Source organism: Ranitomeya variabilis, chromosome 4 (assembly GCF_051348905.1).
Source record: "Ranitomeya variabilis isolate aRanVar5 chromosome 4, aRanVar5.hap1, whole genome shotgun sequence".
Taxonomy (NCBI): Eukaryota; Metazoa; Chordata; class Amphibia; order Anura; family Dendrobatidae; genus Ranitomeya; species Ranitomeya variabilis.
The window spans coordinates 97,967,184-97,986,048 of NC_135235.1; the positions used below are offsets into that span (position 1 = coordinate 97,967,184).

General features: G+C 44.0%; 2 protein-coding genes across 2 annotated transcripts; both read right to left on the minus strand.

Annotated features, from left to right (window-relative positions):
- Nucleotides 1–1,514: 1,514 nt before the first annotated feature.
- LOC143768448 (uncharacterized) lies at nucleotides 1,515–4,322 on the minus strand. Its single transcript, XM_077257128.1, has 2 exons — nucleotides 3,053–4,322; nucleotides 1,515–2,513 (listed from the first exon to the last, which is right to left on the minus strand). Exons 1-2 carry the CDS (start codon nucleotides 3,253–3,255, stop codon nucleotides 1,529–1,531), a joined length of 1,188 nt encoding a protein of 395 aa, XP_077113243.1. The 5' UTR covers nucleotides 3,256–4,322; the 3' UTR covers nucleotides 1,515–1,528.
- Nucleotides 4,323–8,403: 4,081 nt separating this feature from the next.
- On the minus strand, nucleotides 8,404–12,946 carry PPP1R3C (protein phosphatase 1 regulatory subunit 3C). Its single transcript, XM_077258961.1, has 2 exons — nucleotides 12,883–12,946; nucleotides 8,404–11,436 (listed from the first exon to the last, which is right to left on the minus strand). Exon 2 carries the CDS (start codon nucleotides 11,433–11,435, stop codon nucleotides 10,488–10,490), a length of 948 nt encoding a protein of 315 aa, XP_077115076.1. The 5' UTR covers nucleotide 11,436; nucleotides 12,883–12,946; the 3' UTR covers nucleotides 8,404–10,487.
- Between the last annotated feature and the right edge of the window lie 5,919 nt (nucleotides 12,947–18,865).

An 18,865-nucleotide genomic window follows, 5' to 3' on the forward strand; every position in this document is an offset into this window, starting at 1 on the left:
ATCTCCGCCGAGGAACGTCTTCTCCTTACATTACGGTATGTATTCTACATCCTCACATACCTTTTGTTGTATTTATGGGTTTGTTTCCTTTATTTTTGACCCAGAATATGTGTACATTAGGTCACAAGCAGATGTGACAAAGATCATAAAATATTTTAGTTAAGCTCCCTTTGTAATTTTGGTTTGTCCCAGCATTGTTTGGGATTTTTTTATGAGAAATGTTTTGTGTGCACTCTTGACCCATATGTAATTTTTTGGTATGTGTTTCTCTTTCAGATTCCTGGCCACTGGATTGTCATTTGCGGGACTCCACCTGGAGTTTTTGATTGGCCAATCAACCATTTCTGGCATTGTGCGTTTAACATGTCGGCAAATATGGGATAGACTCAAGGACCTTGTGATGCCTGAGCCAAAACAGGCTGATTGGCTCAAAATAGCCCATGGGTTCCAGGTGAATTGTGACTTCCCAAACTGCATTGGAGCGGTGGATGGGAAACATATCCGGGTACGTAAGCCGCCGAACTCGGGCTCCCAATTCTACAACTATAAGCAGTTTTTCTCTGTAGTACTGTTAGCTGTAGTTGACAGTAACTACAGGTTTATAATTGTAGACATTGGGGCCTATGGCCGAACTGGAGACTCTAGGGTATTCAATTCGTCTATAATGGGTCGGCGGCTACGTGACAACCAGTTACATCTCCCACCACCACAACCACTCCCAGGCTCCACTGCAGAACCAATGCCTTTTTTTTTGGTTGGTGATGAGGCGTTCCAACTGACCAGACACCTCATGAGGCCTTATCCCCGGCGCAACCTGGACCACCGTCGGAGGATATTTAATTTGCGCCTTTCTAGGGCGCGGAGACTGGTTGAGTGTGCATTTGGTATTCTGGTGGCAAAATGGCGTGTCCTCCAGACTGCCATACAGCTCAGTGAGGCTACCATCACTGAAGTTATCAAAGCATCAGTCATTTTGCACAACTTTACCCGCATACATGATTGCTTTGCAGATGGTAATGATGAACACATGTTGCGTAGTGTAATTAGGCCAACACCACATGGCCCTCCTCCGCGCCGTCCCCTTTCTGGAGTCAAAGTTAGGGATGTTTTGACAAATTATTTTGTATCTCCTCAGGGTTCTACTCCCTGGCAAGATTATGCTGTTTCTCAGTTGTAATTTTCTTATTTTCTTGATGTCTTTGTGAAATATAATTTTTTATGCCCCAGAAAAAGTACTGTGTGTGTTGTGTTTCCTTATTGACCCTATGTTTATGTTTCTAGAATATGTGTGTGATGCAATAATGATTTTGACCAAAACATCATTTAGCTTTTTCAAAAACATTTTACTTAAAGAACCAGCCTTTTTTGGTTTCCCTGTTAACATATTTTTTTCATATGTTAGTTTTCCTTTTTTAGGGTGAAGTTTAAAACCAGAAAAAACAGAAAATGTTAAATGGTGCCAAAAATAACACAAAACCATGGTAGGCAGCTCACAAATATAAGGATTAGGCCACAAAACAACAATACATTACAAATCCCTGTAAGTTGGCGGGGGAGATGGTGCCTGCTCTGGGTCCTGGTCAGGGGGCCTTTGTTGGGCCAATGTGACTTCATCCTGTGAGGATGCACTGGCTTGTGGCACAGAATACTGGCCTTGTCCATATTGGCCAGTTGGGTGGTGTCCATAAGCCAATTGTCTCTGTGCCTCATGCTGACGGACATATTGGCTTGCATCATACCCAAGCCCAAAATGGCCATGTTGTCCAAACCCAGGTTGGGACCAGCCTACATCACTGGGTCTGGAAAAGTTGCCATATTGGGATTGGGGGTTGTAGGCTGCCATTTGGTAGACTGATGGCCTTTGTATATTTGGTGGTGGGAGGGGTTGAGGTGGAGGCATACGTGGAGGAGGTGCTGCAAATCCTGATTGATCTTGCTCCTGTTGAGGGAATTGAAGGCGCAAGAGGTTGGTTTGGGAAAGCTGCCTTCGCTCAAGATATTCAAACACCTCATAGGGGTTATTTGGAGCTGTGCTTAAATCAATCAGGATTTGCATACACCCTCTCACACGTAGCCTCACCTCACGGGGAAGGGGTCTAAGGTAACGGGCAAGGCTGCGGGCAAAGGCCTCCTCTCCATCATCCGTTGCTGCCCTGGCCAAATAATTGAGGACCCCAGCGTCAACATCATTTCTTGTTGCTTGCAGCTCTCTCCTTCGGCGGGCTCTCCGTAAAGGCCCAGCTGCCTGTGGGGATGACACCAGTGGGTGTGGAGGGCTGCTGCTCTGGGCATGTTCCTCAGGCCTTTCAGCATCATGTGGTGCTGAGGGTGGTGGTGCTGCTGCATCTTCCTCACTTGCTGCTGCCTGCTGTGATGATGATGCTGATGGGTCCTCAAGGATGGATGCTGAAGCTTGGAAAGATGGGCCTGCCACCTCTTCATCAACACTTACAGGATCGATCAGAGCCTCCGATTCCGACCCGGTCTCCCTCTCTGTGAGGTTAGACTGTGTTCTGTTAATAAAAAGCAAAAAAAAAAGGGATTAGTTTTTGCCCATTGTTTAATTACACATCTGTGAGCTATATTGTGTCAAAAAACATACACACAACCTCATATCAGACCAACATCTACTCCACTCTTATCTCAAATTCACACATGAATATACCAGATTTTTCTGTGGGATCACACCAAAGGTTAACAACACTATCACAACACATCATAATGTGGCCTAACATTTCAAGCTCAAACAAAAACAGGAAGACCCACATCTTCAAACAATCACAGAACATCCAGTAACAAACCAACTAACAAACCACTGCATGAACATTTCTAATCTCGCCTACTACCTTCTCATCCATCCCTTGTAGTAGGTAGTGATGTTTGGCGGGCAGGGTCCTCTCTCATCCAGGATCCTTTTTGAATTTAGCCTTGTTTACATTATATTTTGCACTATATTTACACATCCTTACATGTAATTGGCAATGTAAGAACCGTAAAAATAACAAGATAAGATTGATTATCAATCAAAATGTGTGGAGAGGTTATTACTTACTGCCTCAGATTCATACTGACATCCAAAAATGAAAGACGGTCATAGTAGATATATTTCCGCTTCTTGAGTGGGGCTGATGACCCACTTCTTGCCCGCTGCTGTCTTTCACGCCGGTATTGGTCCCGGATGCTGCGCCATCGTGTCATTACATCATCCACTGCAATTACATGTTCAAAAATATTGAGCAAGATCAGTAGGAACATAGCTTCTTACAGTTGTCATTGATTTTTTTTTTTTTGTTTGTTTTTTTGGGGGGGGGGTTTCTTGCACCATTATTTACATGGTGCAGCAGATGTGAAAGGGGTTACATGCAGTGGTCTATATATCGGTCACAGTTGGAAACTTTACAGTCACAGACTGGGAGGGGAGAGAACCCTGTTCTTGCAAACATACATTAGGTCGGATTGTGAATGTGAAATAAAAATGCCTTCTGCAAGAATTAGCCTAATGTGACAATTTAGGACAAATAAAGACAAGGGGCAACACCCCTCTGGGCGAGGTATGAGTACCAAGAAATATTTATCCGCGCAACATCAAGATTACCTATGTACATAAACACTTGGCCTTGTTAATCAGCTTTGGGATTTGACAAAATGGACATAAATGACACAGATATCTAAAAATGATTCTTCAAGTCATCATGTAGGGAAAGCATCTTGTAAAGTCAAATCTGGGGAATACATGAGTGTACTTACTTAGTCTTGTCTGGTCCGCACGTGGCCGTTGGGCATAATCAGGGAATAGGAGGCCACAGATGGCCCTCCAAGCTGCCTCTTTCCTGGCCCGGTTGGAGTAGTTTGGATCCCGCTGGTCCCATATTTCTGGCCTTTCTTGGACCAGGATGAGGAGCATGTCCACATTAATTAGACTGGCCATGATGCATGCAACTCTGTGGAGGCGAGCCCCAGACTTCCGGGATGTCTGTGTGGCGTTTTCAGCTAATTAGCATGTCTGGGATTCATGATTGAGGGCTTGGCTCAATTCCTTGCACCTGGCGTTGGCTGGCGTATTTCTCGCAAGTCACACTGCTGGTCCGTGTGTAATCCGTATTTTTCACGCACCCATAGACTTTCATTGGCGATTTTTTTGCGCAACACGGTGACAAACGCAGCATGCTGCGATTTTCTACGGCCGTACAAGACCGTATATTACGGATCCGTAAAATACGGCAGATAGGAGCTGGGACATAGGGAATCATTGGGCCATGTTTAATGCGTATTTTACGGACGTAGTTTATGCGCTCATACGTCCGTAAAACTCGCTAGTGTGAGGCCGGCCTGAGAATAATTGTGCCGTATGTAATGCGAGTTTTACGGACGTAGTTTCTGCGCTCTTACGTCCGTAAAACTCGCCAGTGTGACGCCGGCCTTACTGTCTGTCCTATTATTCCTGCCGGCAATAATGCAATAAAAAATCCTTAACCCAGACAGCGGGAGATCCTCGTGTCACCGGCAGGGGATGGAGTGCGTCAGCCACAAGAAGTTGAAGATTTCCCTTCCTAGAATGACTCATGGCACACACTGGCCAGCAATCACATATCCAGTAAGTGACTTTTCCTGTCCTTAATTGGAGATGATATCTCTTTCCTACACAAGAAAAAATAACAATACCTGGTGACTTCAGAGGTCGCCTGCCATAATCTGCAAACGAGGAGGAGGATTTACTAATCTGGATGTTTTAGTTTCTCCTTGTCTGACCTTAGTTGTAACTGAAGACACTAATATAATGGTAAAAAGTTACTATAATACCAATATTTTAAGAAGTTATGACGGCTACATATTTACCTATATATTACAGATATATATACATAGCTATATACATATATATTGGTTACCTTCTTTCCCGTCAAATTTACTGGATTTGATACCTGCAAAGTCTCAAACTAATTCTGTCCTGTCATCGCTTGTATGAATGGACTCTATGAAAATCCACTCAGATGCCAACAGCCCAGGAGACAGGGTTTGACAGATCTAAATTTAGGAATTGAGGGTGGATGCCCTTTCTGTTATTTGCAAGGTGGCCGTCCTACTGGAATTAGAGCAAAAGTGAGCAGCCAAAAACATACCATGTAAATAAACAGTGGTACAAGGTAAGTAAAAGAAAGAACTATAGTTAGCGATACGATTATATTAAAGGGAATCTGTCATCTGATCCTTGCTGCCCAAACCGCAGGCAGCATGTATAAGAGCCGGGGGCACAAATGCAGTCAGGTATGTTTAAAGATGGATTGAAAGATCTGGACAGAGTCTTTAGCTGGAGACAAGACTAGTTTGGTGCCGCCCACCTATGGCAGGTGATTGACAGGTCTCTCCTTATGTGCACGAGGGATAGACATAGCGTCATGACATATCTTCTTGGCGTGCACTAGCATTACAATACAGCAGAACCCTTTTCACATTTCTCTATCATCAGAGTTGGGGGTGTGTTGGGTTTAATTCTACATGGGGCACCGTTTCACTTAATGCTTTGATTAAGACACGTTTAAAGCAAATACTCAATCTTTTAAAACTAATGGAAATTGTCTCTCAGAGAGCAAGAGGACTTGAACTCTAGCGCCACCTATTGGAAGTAGCAATCCTTGAAGTGAATATTGACTCTCTAACGAGCCTTGTCACATGACTTAGGATAAAAGCCAAAACCAGAATCTCAATTTGCAGACACTGTGTTTCGGGGTACTGCCCCTCGTCAGTGCAAAGTGGAGATCTGGTTTGGCTGTGTGAGAGGCTGCTGACTGGGATCCAAGAGGTAACGTTTCTCCTTGCTGAGACTGACATGCCAAGGTAAGGAGACTTTTAAGCCTTGCAATACTCCTCTGGAAAATATGCAAATTTCCTAGAGGAGTCTGCAAATTGAGATGTTGGTTTTGGCTTTTATCCTAAGTCATGTGACAAGGCTCCTTAGAGGGTTGATATTGACTTGTAGGATTGCTACTTCCTATAGGTGGCACTAGGGTTCTAGTCTTCTTCCTCTCTGAAAAGACAATTTGCATATTTCCCAGAGGAGCATTGCAAGGCTTAAAGTCTCCTCACCTTGGCAAGTCAAGCTTGACATGTCAGTCTTCTCAAGGAGAAACATTACTCCTTGGATCCAAAACTAATGGAACAAATGTCATTTTGCTAAAGTAAAGTGAATTATAATGGCTGTTGATTATTTCTTCCTGGTTGTTTTGTGAGAATTACTATTAGATGTATGAACAAATGCCCTTTGTCTGAGATTTGTATTCCCATAAACTGTGCCAATTTTGCCCATTGGCGGTCCCAGTAATGAAGGGTTGTCCTAAAGTGGACAGCATGAATAGAGATGGGATGTAATACCAGACACAATCCAAAGGGTGGCAGTATTTTTAGAAAGGGATCATATAATCTCAGACAACCCCTTTTAGAAAACGGATTGTATTTTTCCTTACGCCTAGCTGAGCTCTGGAGGGGTTGGTGGACGACACATGGATTTAAAGGGGTAGTCTAATACTATGATATTGATGACCTATCCTAGAATAGATCATGAATATCAGGTCAATGGGGGTCTTAAGGCCCCGTCTCACATAGCGAGATCGCTAGCGAGATCGCTGCTGAGTCACAAGTTTTGTGACGCAACAGCGACCTCAGTAGCGATCTCGCTATGTGTGACACGTACCAGCGATCAGGCCCCTGCTGCGAGATCGCTGGTCGTGTCGGAATGGCCTGGACCTTTTTTTGGTCGTTGAGGTCCCGCTGACATCGCTGAATCGGTGTGTGTGACACCGATCCAGCGATGTCTTCACTGGTAACCAGGGTAAACATCGGGTTACTAAGCGCAGGGCCGCGCTTAATAACCCGATGTTTACCCTGGTTACCAGCGTAAATGTAAAAAATAACAAACAGTACATACTCACCATCTGTTGCCCGTCAGGTCCCTTGCCGTCTGCTTCCTGCTCTGACTGAGCCGCCGTAAAGTGAGAGCACAGCAGTGACGTCACCGCTGCGCTCTGCTCTCACTGTTTACCCTGGTTACCCGGGTGCTGCAGGGGGACTTCGGCATCGTTGAAGACAGTTTCAACGATGCCGAAGTCGTTCCCCTGATCGTTGGTCGCTGGAGAGAGCTGTCTGTGTGACAGCTCCCCAGCGACCACACAGCGACGCTGCAGCGATCAGCATCATTGTCTGTATCGCTGCAGCGTCGCTGTGTGAGACGGGGCCTTTACACCCACTGCCTCATTCCTTATCAGCTGTTACCAGCTGATCTGAAGCCTAATGAAGAAGCCACTAATTAGTATACGGCTGATGGAGCTGATTGTTGGGGGATGAGGGTTGCTGGACCCCCACTGATCTGCTATTGTTAATCTATTCTAAACATAACTATCTTTAAAGCAACCAACCCCATTAAACAACATGAAAGTAAGGGTACCGTCATACACTGGCATTTTCATCGCTACGACGGCACGATTCGTGACGTTCTAGCGATATAGTTACGATATCGCTGTGTCTGACGCTACTGCGATCAGGGACCCTGCTGAGAATCGTACGTCGTAGCAGATCGTTTGAAACTTTCTTTCGTCGCTGGATCTCCCGCTGTCACCGCTGGATCGTTGTGTGTGACAGCGATCCAGCGATGCGTTCGCTTGTAACCAGGGTAAACATCGGGTTACTAAGCGCAGAGCCGCGCTTAGTAACCCGATGTTTACCGTGGTTACCAGCGTAAAAGTAAAAAAAACCAAACCGTACATACTCACCATCTGATGTCCGTCAGGTCCCTTGCCGTCTGCTTCCCGCTCTGACTGACTGCCGGCCGGAAAGTGAGAGCAGATCTAGCGGTGACGTCGCCGCTGTGCTGTGCTTTCACTTAACGGCGGCACTCAGTCAGCGGGAAGCAGACGGCAAGGGACCTGACGGACATCAGATGGTGAGTATGTACGGTTTGTTTTTTTTTACTTTTACGCTGGTAACCACGGTAAACATCGGGTTACTAAGCGCGGCCCTGCGCTTAGTAACCCGATGTTTACCCTGGTTACCAGCGAACCTCGGCATCGTTGGTCGCTGGAGAGCTGTCTGTGTGACAGCTCCCCAGCGACCACACAACGACTTACCAACGATCACGGCCAGGTCGTATCGCAGGTCGTGATCGTTGGTAAATCGTATAGTGAGACGGTACCCTAAGAATCCCTGTAATACAGTAATTCCTAAAGTCTGGTGTGAGCAAAACATCCTATAAAGGCTTTGCCCTGAGGATCCTTAGGGAAGGACTAAAGCAATTCAAGCTGGCGGCATTAGAGTTTAGTGTGAGTAGGTGGGCACTGATATATTCGATATGTGTCTCATTGATGATTTGTTGTCCTTTTCCTGTAGAGCTGGAAATAAAAGTCAAAAATATATATATTTTAGAAAAACTTAATTTATTGCCAAAAAACATTTGTATGTTACAGTGACAAACTTTACAGTGTACATACACAGTACATACCCGACAACCATTCACCATCACATTGCTTATCATTCATCGACTCTTGGTAATAGAAAAATACTTTCAGCTACACATATAAAGTGACATCAGTTTCAAAAACTCCTGTGCATTTTCTAACATTTACAAACACTGGAAATGGCCATCGATTCCAGTGAATATCACAGTTCATTTCCCCAGAATTTTACTTCCAAGCCCAAATCACAATACAGAATAAAAGGGCCCTGCCTAATTCTTAATGATCCGGTAAAAAGTGCACAGAATGAGAGAATGAACATTGGACAGCTCAATCAAAAAGCATAAAAATACATAAAATCAGAGGCGTAACATGAAGCTCCCGGGCTCCTATGACCCATTGAAAACAGGGCCCCCATATACCACGTGCCATTTTTAATACTCGGGTCTTCTTATGTGGCACAGGGGTCTTTGCACCCCTCCAGGCACTACAGCTTATATGTCTGCACCCCTTATAACTATGCCCCTGAGGAAAAAGATATTGTCCACCAAACTATAAGAAATCTGACAATGTATTAAGTAGTTATCTTGAATAAACACAATTACATTCTTAAGAAAAATAATTACGTCCGAAGGGATTGCCTACGCATGTGCAAAACATCACTACAATCAGCCCATCCTTTATTTAAGGAACCTATAACGCTATTAAATACCAAATTCACAAAAAAAGGTGCATAAATTCTCGCCTTCAATATGAAGGATTTGGATTTTCAGAACTTCTGTAAATCTGTCATATACAAACTGGGTACATATTATATTTTTTAATATTAATTTCCAAATTAAAAACCTTATTATGTGCCAATTTAACACCGATTTCCAATTCTTCATTAAAAAGAAAAAAAATAATTAGAAGGCGTGTATAGAGCAATTATTACAAAAGTGGTGGCATACCGGTTGGCTTGTCTGTATACATTAGTATGGCACAATACTGTTAAAAAGTGAAATCTTAGTACACAACCTAGAAGTATGCATATTGACTTTGGCATCGGTTAAAGGCACTTTTTACATGGATGTCATCAAACTTGCCAGAGATTGTCCAGGATTAGGAAAACACACCTGCTTTTTTTTTTCTTTCACAAACAAAACAGTGCCACATCTGTTATAGGCTGATGATAATGCAGCTCAGCCCCATTCATTTCAATGGAATGCAATATCTATAACAACCCATGGATAGTTGTGGCATTTTTCTGGAAAAAAAAAAAACAACTATGTTTTTTCAAGAGCCTTTAAGCCTTAAGGATCTGATCATAAAACTTGTCTCCAAGTATGTAGTATATAAGCTTAGTTTAGTCTTGCTCACATATTCGATTGTCAATAAGTTGGATCTGTAGTGCTTGATGATAGTGCTCTACTAATTTCTCAAGAGTCTTAAAGTAAAATATTTCATGGTGACTGTAGACCTCCGTTTAGAAGATTTGAAACTAAACACCTTCTGAGCCCATCTGTATATTTGAAGGACTAGTCTTTGAAACCTAACCTCGATTATTGGACCGAGAGTCCCTTTGGTTGAACAGTCACGTGAAGACCTTCCTACCATCTGTAGCTACTGATTGTCCTCTCCTCATGTCAAGACCTTCCTACCATCTGTAGCTACTGATGGTCCTCTCCTCATGTGAAGACCTTCCTACCATCTGCAGCTACTGATGGTCCTCTCCTCATCTCAATAGTCTTATGTTTCGTCAGCCTATATCGCAACATCTCAACGCTCAAAAAAATCTTTCCCTTACCAATAAAAACCATTATTCGTAGACTGTAGTTGGCATACGGAGAGTGATAGCTACTCTAATGCAGGCTGATCTGGGATTTAAAGGTGCGTTGAACTTTAACAATTTGCCTAATGACAAAGCTTGTCGCCTCAGTTAAATTCGCACTTACTAAATAATCGTGTTCTGCCCTGACACTGTTACATAACATGGGATTTGTGTATTTTCGGCCTGAAAGACCTTTAAATCCTTTTTTCACGATCAAGCGCTAAGGCCATGAATTGTGTTCACCAGTATGGGGAGGTATTCCCTATGCTACCCCAACTCTGCCATTCGGGAAATAAACCAAGAGATGTTTTAGGGGTCCCAAACTGATCTAAATTATTTTCCAGCTTGATACTATGGGATTTGTAGGAAGTTATGTCTGTTTTGGTTAAGGTGTTGGTCTGCACCCCATCGGACTTCCACTCCGCGTGAACGATAGTGTAGTTCTGTCCATCGTTATTGTCCCAGAACACTTGGCCACCACTCTCATAGGATATGCAGAACTCAATTTTTTCATGACTGGGAATGTTAAAAGGCAGGTCTACAGCAAAGGAGAAAGTGTCAGTGTCGGAGCCTCCATAAACATTATTCATGTACACACAGTCCAAATCTATGAAGGTTTTCCAGGTGCTAAAGGTTATTCGCACCTTCACGGTTTTTTCGAAGCTGAGGTTTTTCACTTTGATGGTACCAGCAACAGACCTCTCCTGAAGGCTGCAATTCTCCAGACATACAAAGTTCTTTTGGATCTTGTTGCGAAACTGTAGATAATCAGCAGACGGCTGTGTGAATCCCAGGATCAGATTCTTTTCTTCATGTAATTTGAGGCTGGCGGTGATATCTTCGAGATCTCTTAGATCAAATTGCAGGTCAACCGCGGGTTCTTCTTTAAACTCTGAGAACACATGGACTGATGTTAAGGACAGTCCTTTTGAATCAGCAAAGATGACTTTCTTTTTAGCTCGGGATTTGGATCGGTTCCACTCATTGTTCCTGGACTCAGATTCCTTCTTCAGCGACAGACATGGTCGTAACGGCTTAAATCGATTCACAAAATTCCTCCCCCTGCAGTCTTCGTAGGGGCTGAGAAACTTCTTTAACGGAGGAGAATGCGCTAAGCAAATCCTCACTGCAACATCAACCGGCATGATAGACCGTGGAAGGGAACGTGGTTCCAGTATCTGGATCATTCTGGAGAAGACAAAAACATATAGAATGGTGGATGTTAGCAGAGGAACTGAGACAATATTGAAGGCTTATGATGAAACTGCATCTAACGGGAATCACATACAGGATGTACGTTGAGCAAGGTACTAGAGTTCGGTGTCGTGCTCCTGAACATATACTGCCTTTCTCAGCACTTCTACCCTACAGCGAGGAGTCTAGGAGGCCATGCCACTCGCTATAAAATCTTGCCATCCTCACAAACTAAATGGTAATTTAGTATTATTTCTGCCGAGTGCTGCATTTCTAAGAGGATGTGCACATTCTATTCTTAATTCGATAGCACGATGAAAGTCAGTCCTGGCAATTCTGCCTACAAGACATTTCTGCAGATCTATCAGCACCAGTCCATCTCTGACAATTTATCATTGGGGATCAGCAGTCTGCAGCCAGTGGCTCTCCCACTACAACTCCCAGTATGCATGCTCGACCACAAACTGTCTGGACATGCTAGGAGTTGTAGTTTCACAACAGGTAAAGAATCCAGAGCAGAGAACCCACTGTCCAGGGCTATAATTGTGGGTCACAAACAGCAGCCAAACACAATGGAAAGCAACTCAATATTCATTCACCATAGACATTTGGGCACCATCAGAAGTCACAACTTGTCTGCAGCCCTCATCCATGCAAATATTATCGGTAAATTGATTTTCAGCATTAACCCTTCCATTGCCACAAGCGGAATAAATATTGCACAGCACCGATCGATTTAAACAAAACTATAAGTACATGTATAATAAAATATATAAATTAATATATATATATATATATATATATATATATATATATATATATATATATATATATTTGTATTCTGTCATAAATATTATATATATATATATATATATATATATATATATACATACATACATACATACATACATATGTAACAGAACGTAACCCCAGTATAATATATATATATATATATATATATATATACACACACACACACAGATGTAACAGAACGTAACCCCAGTAATAGGCACAGAGATTTTTAGCACGTGGTTTTACATTACTTTTATATTATTTAATTTCCCATGTAATATTTTTAGCTGTGTCTCATGTTATATTATATTGGTAAAACTTTTCTATTATTAGTGAAAATAATTCTACTTTTTGCAAACACTAAGCAGAGAATTAAAACTTGTATCAGCACAGTGAATTGTTCAGATATCCTACAAATACTGCATTGTTCTGCCCTCGATGACAATATTACAGGGCAATAATCCTGAGCCCAGAAATCGTGCACAAATCGCGGCTCCTCCATCCCAGGCACATCCCAGCTCTGTTATCTCAGTGTCATTCACTGCAATTCTATTAGAAAGTGACAGAAAGTTGTGAGCAGTGTGCGCATGGGCAGAGCAGCGCTGCCGCACGGTGCACACACGGGGCACAGACGGAGGTGAGTGCTACCTGCAGTGCGAGCCTCCCGCTCCCGGTCCTCCTCTCACTGACGCCTCAGGACTGTCTGCTGAGGTTCGTCTCCTGCGCCGCCTGGATATCAGCAGCGGGACCGTCCCCTTCACGTGATGGAGCATCAGCAGCCAATCACAGCGCAGCTCACGTCCTCTCTGACCAATCAGTGCAGCGCCTGCCTAACAGGGAGAACGTGATCTCCACTGCTTGCACTCTGTGACACCGAGAAAGGAGGATGGGGATCGGGAGGCGGCAGCGGCACCGGCCGGGGCATTAACCCCATCGGTCTCCTGTAGGGAGAGAATATAGTGCTGTGTTTGTGGTGGCGGCATATTAAACTGCCATCACTGTCAGGGCTAGCAGGGCAGATGACTCTGCTGTGTAGCGCTTCTGGGACTTGTAGTCCTGCACCTGAGGTGTAGTGATGCTAGGCTTTAGCCAGTGCTCTGCAGCAGTAGATGTGCAGTTTGGGGCCTGTTTTTCATTGCTCATGATGACTCCTCACTATCTGCTCTGTGACACTTTGCATTGTCAGCTAGTGCTGAAGAATGTGGATCTGCAGGATGAAGTGTTTCCAGCACCAGTGCCTGAGGGGTTTCCTGATGGATGACTGGCGGATGATGGATGACTGGCGGATGATGGATGACTGGCGGAACATGGCTGACTGGCGTGGGTGATGGAAGACTGGCGGCTGATGGATGTCTGGTGGGTGATGGATGACTGACAGCTGATGGAGGACTGGCGGGTGATGGATGATCGGCGGGTGATGGATTATTGGTACATGACTAGTGGCTGATGGATGACCGGCGGGTAGTGGATGACTGGGGCTGATGTAGGACTTGCAGATGATGGGTGATGGATGATTGGTAGATGACTGGTGGGTGATGGATGACTGACAGCTGATGGATGACTGGCAGCTGATGGAGGACTCTAGGATGATGGATGACCGATGAGTGATGGATGACTGGCGGCTGATGCATGACTGGTAGCTGATGGATGATTGATGGATGACTGGCGGATAATGGATGACCGGCGGGTGATGAATGACCGGTGGGTGATGAATGACTGGCGGGTGATGAATGGCTGGCGGCAGATGGATGATTTGCGGATGATGGATGACCGGCGGGTGATGGATTGGTGGGTGATGGATGATTTGCGGCTGATCAAAGACTGGCGGCTGATGGATGATCGGTGGGTGATGGACGACCGGTGAGCGATGGATGACTGGCGGGTGATGGATGACTGGCAGATGATGGATGACCGGGGGATGATGAATGACCGGCGGGTGATGAATGACCGGTGGGTAATGGATGACTGACAGCTGATGGATGACTGGTGGGTGATGAATGACCGGTGGGTGATGGACGACCGGCGGGTGATGGATGATTGGCAGGCGATGAATGACTGGCGGCTGATGGATGACTTGCGGATAATGGGTGACTGGCGGATGATGGATGACCGGTGGATGATGAATGACCGATGGGTGATGAATGACTGGTGGCTTATGGACGACTGGCGGGTGGTGAATGGCTGATGGATGACTGGTGGGTGATGACTGACTGGCGGCAGATGGATGACTGGCAGCTGATGGATGACTGGTGGGTGATGGATGACCAGCGGGTGATGGATGACCAGTGGGTGATGGATGACCAGTGGGTGATGGATGACTGGCAGCTGATGGATGACTGGCGGGTGGTGCCTAGATCTAGGGTAATGTGGACTCTGGTCAGATCTGACACATTGGGCAAATCCAGATGATTTTTCAGTAAATCTGCTAATGGTTGTCCAACAGATCCCCACAAGGCTGCGTTTTACTATTTTTTCTTAGTGGGTAGTCCACACAGATATTGGCTTTTGTTGCATTTTTTTTTTAATCTGAAATATGTCGATTTCTGCAGCAGAAGCTCAGCTTTTGGATGCAGATTTCACCCATTCATTTAAATGGAGAGCCTTAGGGTATGTCTCCACGTTCAGGATTGCATCAGTCTTTGGTCAGGATTTTATGCAAGTAAAATCCTGACCAAAACTGCACCTGAGGTCACTGGCAGGTCACCTGCGGTGTGCCTGCGTGTTTTGCTCATAGTAGCAACATGCAGCGTTTTGAAAAAACGCACAACGCATGCGTTTTCGCGGCAAAAACGCATGCGTTTTTAAACGCATAGTGGAGTCTGGATTTCATAAAATCCCATCCACTATGCTGTAACATCTGGACGCTGCGTTTTTGACGCAGCAGAAAAACGCAGCGTCAAAAACGCAGCATTTCCTGAACGTGGAAACATACCCTTAGGTTACGTTTTTGGTGAGTTTTATTTTTATGCCAGTGACCTATTTTACTTAATGGGGGCAGAAATGGTGCAGAAAATCTGCCACATCAGAACCCCCCAAAGTTCATCGTGGGAAGGTAGCCTTAATCTGCAGATAAACCACGGGCCTGGTAACATTTTGGTGCATTTCCAGAACACATAAAAATTCATGAATAAATGAGGATAATATTCCCGGATTTTAGGTACAGGAATGGTGCGATAAATCCTCCCCAAATGCGACATTGGTATGGACCACGCTAGGCACTAATCTGGATGTTCTCTAGGTTACAGTGGTTGATTACTATTGGACAACCCAGTCTTATATGCAAAATTGTCCCCAATAAAATAAAAAGCTACATACTGCATGGACCGGCACTGCTCCAACAGTGTCGGTGTTGTGTCTCCTGGCCGACAGTGACATTATGTCACACGAGCACTGCTGCCTATCATCTGATTGGCTGCAGTGTTCACACTTTCATCTGGCAGGACTATCCAGGAGGTGACTATATACTTTTTTATTTCTTTGAGGACACTTTTGCATTACAAAAGGGGTTGTCTCTTGATGTTTTGGGCAGAAGTTCTGGAGGTCCTGGAGCATTTCCCATTGTAGAATCTTGGAAGTCATTGGAAAAAAGTGGCAAATTCTGCCCCTCCGTGTCTGAGCTTAGCTAGTAATACAGCCAGATATGCTGTATTGGACTCTGCTGTAACACTCCTCCAAGATAATTAGGGGTGAGTGACGGAAATTGGTGCGCAGTGTAGAAAGTTCCATTGGGAACAGGGAAGAGTGGAATGTAGAGCGCAGTGTCGGCCGGAGAGCAGCGCGCAGCACGTATACAGCACATTGCCATAGCACGGTGCGCCGGGGCTACAGGAGACACACAGTACTCGTCTATTTGTCACTTGTCACACATATGTCAGGACTTGTAGGTCACAGGAAATTCATTCCATTCTTTATGTCTCTAAAGAAGGGATGGAGCCGTCTGACTCGCTCATATCTTATAGATAGCAAAGTTTTTTTCCGAAAATAAATGTTATATTAATAGTCATAATAGTGATCTATTATACAAGTGCAGGTTTAGAAACGTAAATGAGGTTTTCAGTAGATATTTCTATACATCTGCATTACCCCATTTGCTATTTCATAGTAACCTCATGTGTCAGCAGTGCAGCGCAGCAGTCAGGGCTCATTCCGACGTCAGTACTTTCTACGTACGAGAAAAACGGGCCGATTATTCCGATCAGAGTGCGGTCCGAGTGTCATCCGTTTTTCTGGTGCGCGGAAAGAAAAAATAAAGTTCTCCACCTTCTTTTTTCTGATAGTCTGTAAAAATCAGAGCGCATTCGGGCCCATGCACACGTCAGTTTTTCATGGATCAATGCTATGCGTTTTTTTTCACGGATTGTATTTGTACCTATGATACTCTACTTCCATGGACCAAGTGGTCTGTGAAAATCAACGAGACATGTCCGATATTGATCCAAGTGTCTGATCAAAATAGACAATGCAACGCTATAGGGCCGTGAGAATAATCTGACGCCATTCGGATGACATCCAAGTGCAGTCCATTTGTACTGACTCATAGAAGGAGGAGAAACGTTCTTTTCTTATTAGTGAAAATCAGTAATGAAACTCGGTCAGTTTTTCTTGTATGTGAAAAAAACCTGATGTCTGTGTGAGCCCAAAGACCTGAACACCATAGTCACCTCCAAGAAAACCTGAAGGTATCACCGCCTCTAAAAAAAAGAGTAGAAATTCAGGTACAAATTAATACACAGGAGTTGTCCATTTCTAACAATTTTTTTAATGTTAAAAAAAAACCCCGAAAATGTATTTAGTACATGACATCATGTTACCAGGACCAACAAAAATGGTCTTCAATCTGTGTCTGAACCTAGTGTTGTAGGGAGTGATGCATTGCAAGGTTCACGCTGACATCGGTGGGCATCATGGATGGGGGTCTGCAGACGCTCTCCACTTCAGTGACTACATAGGTGTCTTCAGAGAGGGGCTGCTCTTCAGTAACTCTGTCATTAGCTGGCATCTTGCTCTAGCATACCGTAATACCAATCTTTTACCCAGTTGGAAATCTTCTTAATTGATAATGGTCTTTCTTTAGTAATAGTAAATCTCTGTTTAGCAGATATATTTGCTTTGACAGCGTTACAACATTTCTTTAGACTCTTGTGTTTGCCCAACTCTGCTATAAATAGCTGCAAGTTAAATATTCATTATTCTTACCTCCGATATCCAGCAAAATAATGAAGACAATGAGAGGACTGATTTTTTATTAAAATATATTTGCAAGAAATCAGTCAATTTTTCATCCTTTTATACTTATAATTGTAAATATCTAACAATAAAAAATAAAACTATTCTGTTGTATTTTCCATTATTTAACAGATTGTCCAGGACTATTATATATTTTTTACTTTGGGTCTAAAACCTACTGTAACAGCCAGGTAGTTACTAAAAGAGGCAACTACCGTCCTGTTCTACCCGGCACCAGCTGTTCCTGCCGGCAATTCTGCTGCTCCAGGGCTGCTCTGTCGATGGGGCTTGACTTCTGAGGTCATGCTGATTGACAGCTGGATCCCTGCAGTTAGGTAGTGGGAAGCAAGCTGTCAATCAGCATGATGTCGGCAGTGACGCCCCGTCAAAAGAGCAGTATGGAAGAGAAGCCGTTGCTCTGACGTCATTTTAGTGGGAGTCACTGAATCGCCAGCAGGAGCGATCTGAGACTACTGAACCAGCAGTGATAGGCAGCAGGACACAACAGACAGATATTTAGCAACCACCTGCCTGTTAGTTCTTAGGCCTGTAGTAAAAAAATTATATAGTTGTGGACAGGGCTGCCACTTGAAATTTCAGGGCCCCATACTGGCAAAATTTTCGGGGCCCCCTTGAGACTCCGCCCAGGCTCCACCCCTCGAACTGTCCACAGTCCCACTGTTCTCTCTTGGAAAAACTCCACTTCTCACCTATCACACATTAACAGTTCCCATCACCAAATCACATACATAGCCAGCAGCTTTTGATTTGGCCAAAAGATTTTTTAAGCCACCACCATAACATGGTAGACACTTTTGGCCGGGTCCTACTCTGCTGTAACCTACTAAATATTTGTTAAAATATGCAATACAATTTAGGTATATTTTTATTTATTTTTCAATTTTTTAAATGACCAATAATATCACATACAAGGAACAAATACCACCACACCATGACCAGACACCATATTACCACCACAGTGATCGAATAATATCACATACAAGGAACAAATACCACAACACCATGACCAGACACCATATTACAACCACAGTGATCGAATAATATCATATATACAAGGAACAAATACCACAACACCATGATCAGACACCATATTACCACCACAGTGATCGAATAATATCACATACAAGGAACAAATACCACAACACCATGTCCAGACCACATATTACCACCAGTGACCGAATAATATCATATACAAAGAACAAATACCGCTACACCATGACTGGACACCATATTACCACCACAGTGATCAAATAATATCAAATACAGGGAACAAATACCACCGCACCATGACCAGACCGCATATTACCACCACAAAGTGACCAAATAGCACATACAAGGGACAAATACCGCAACACAATGTCCAGACCACATATTACCTCCACAT

Excerpts from the sequence above, each read along its gene's own strand:
- LOC143768448 (XM_077257128.1), bottom strand. The coding sequence starts at position 3,255 with ATGTTCCTACTGATCTTGCTCAATATTTTTGAACATGTAATTGCAGTG. Across the intron at positions 2,514-3,052 it reads GTCAGTATGAATCTGAGGCA|AACACAGTCTAACCTCACAG; the intron begins GTAAGTAATAAC and ends TTTTATTAACAG.
- PPP1R3C (XM_077258961.1), bottom strand. The coding sequence starts at position 11,435 with ATGATCCAGATACTGGAACCACGTTCCCTTCCACGGTCTATCATGCCG.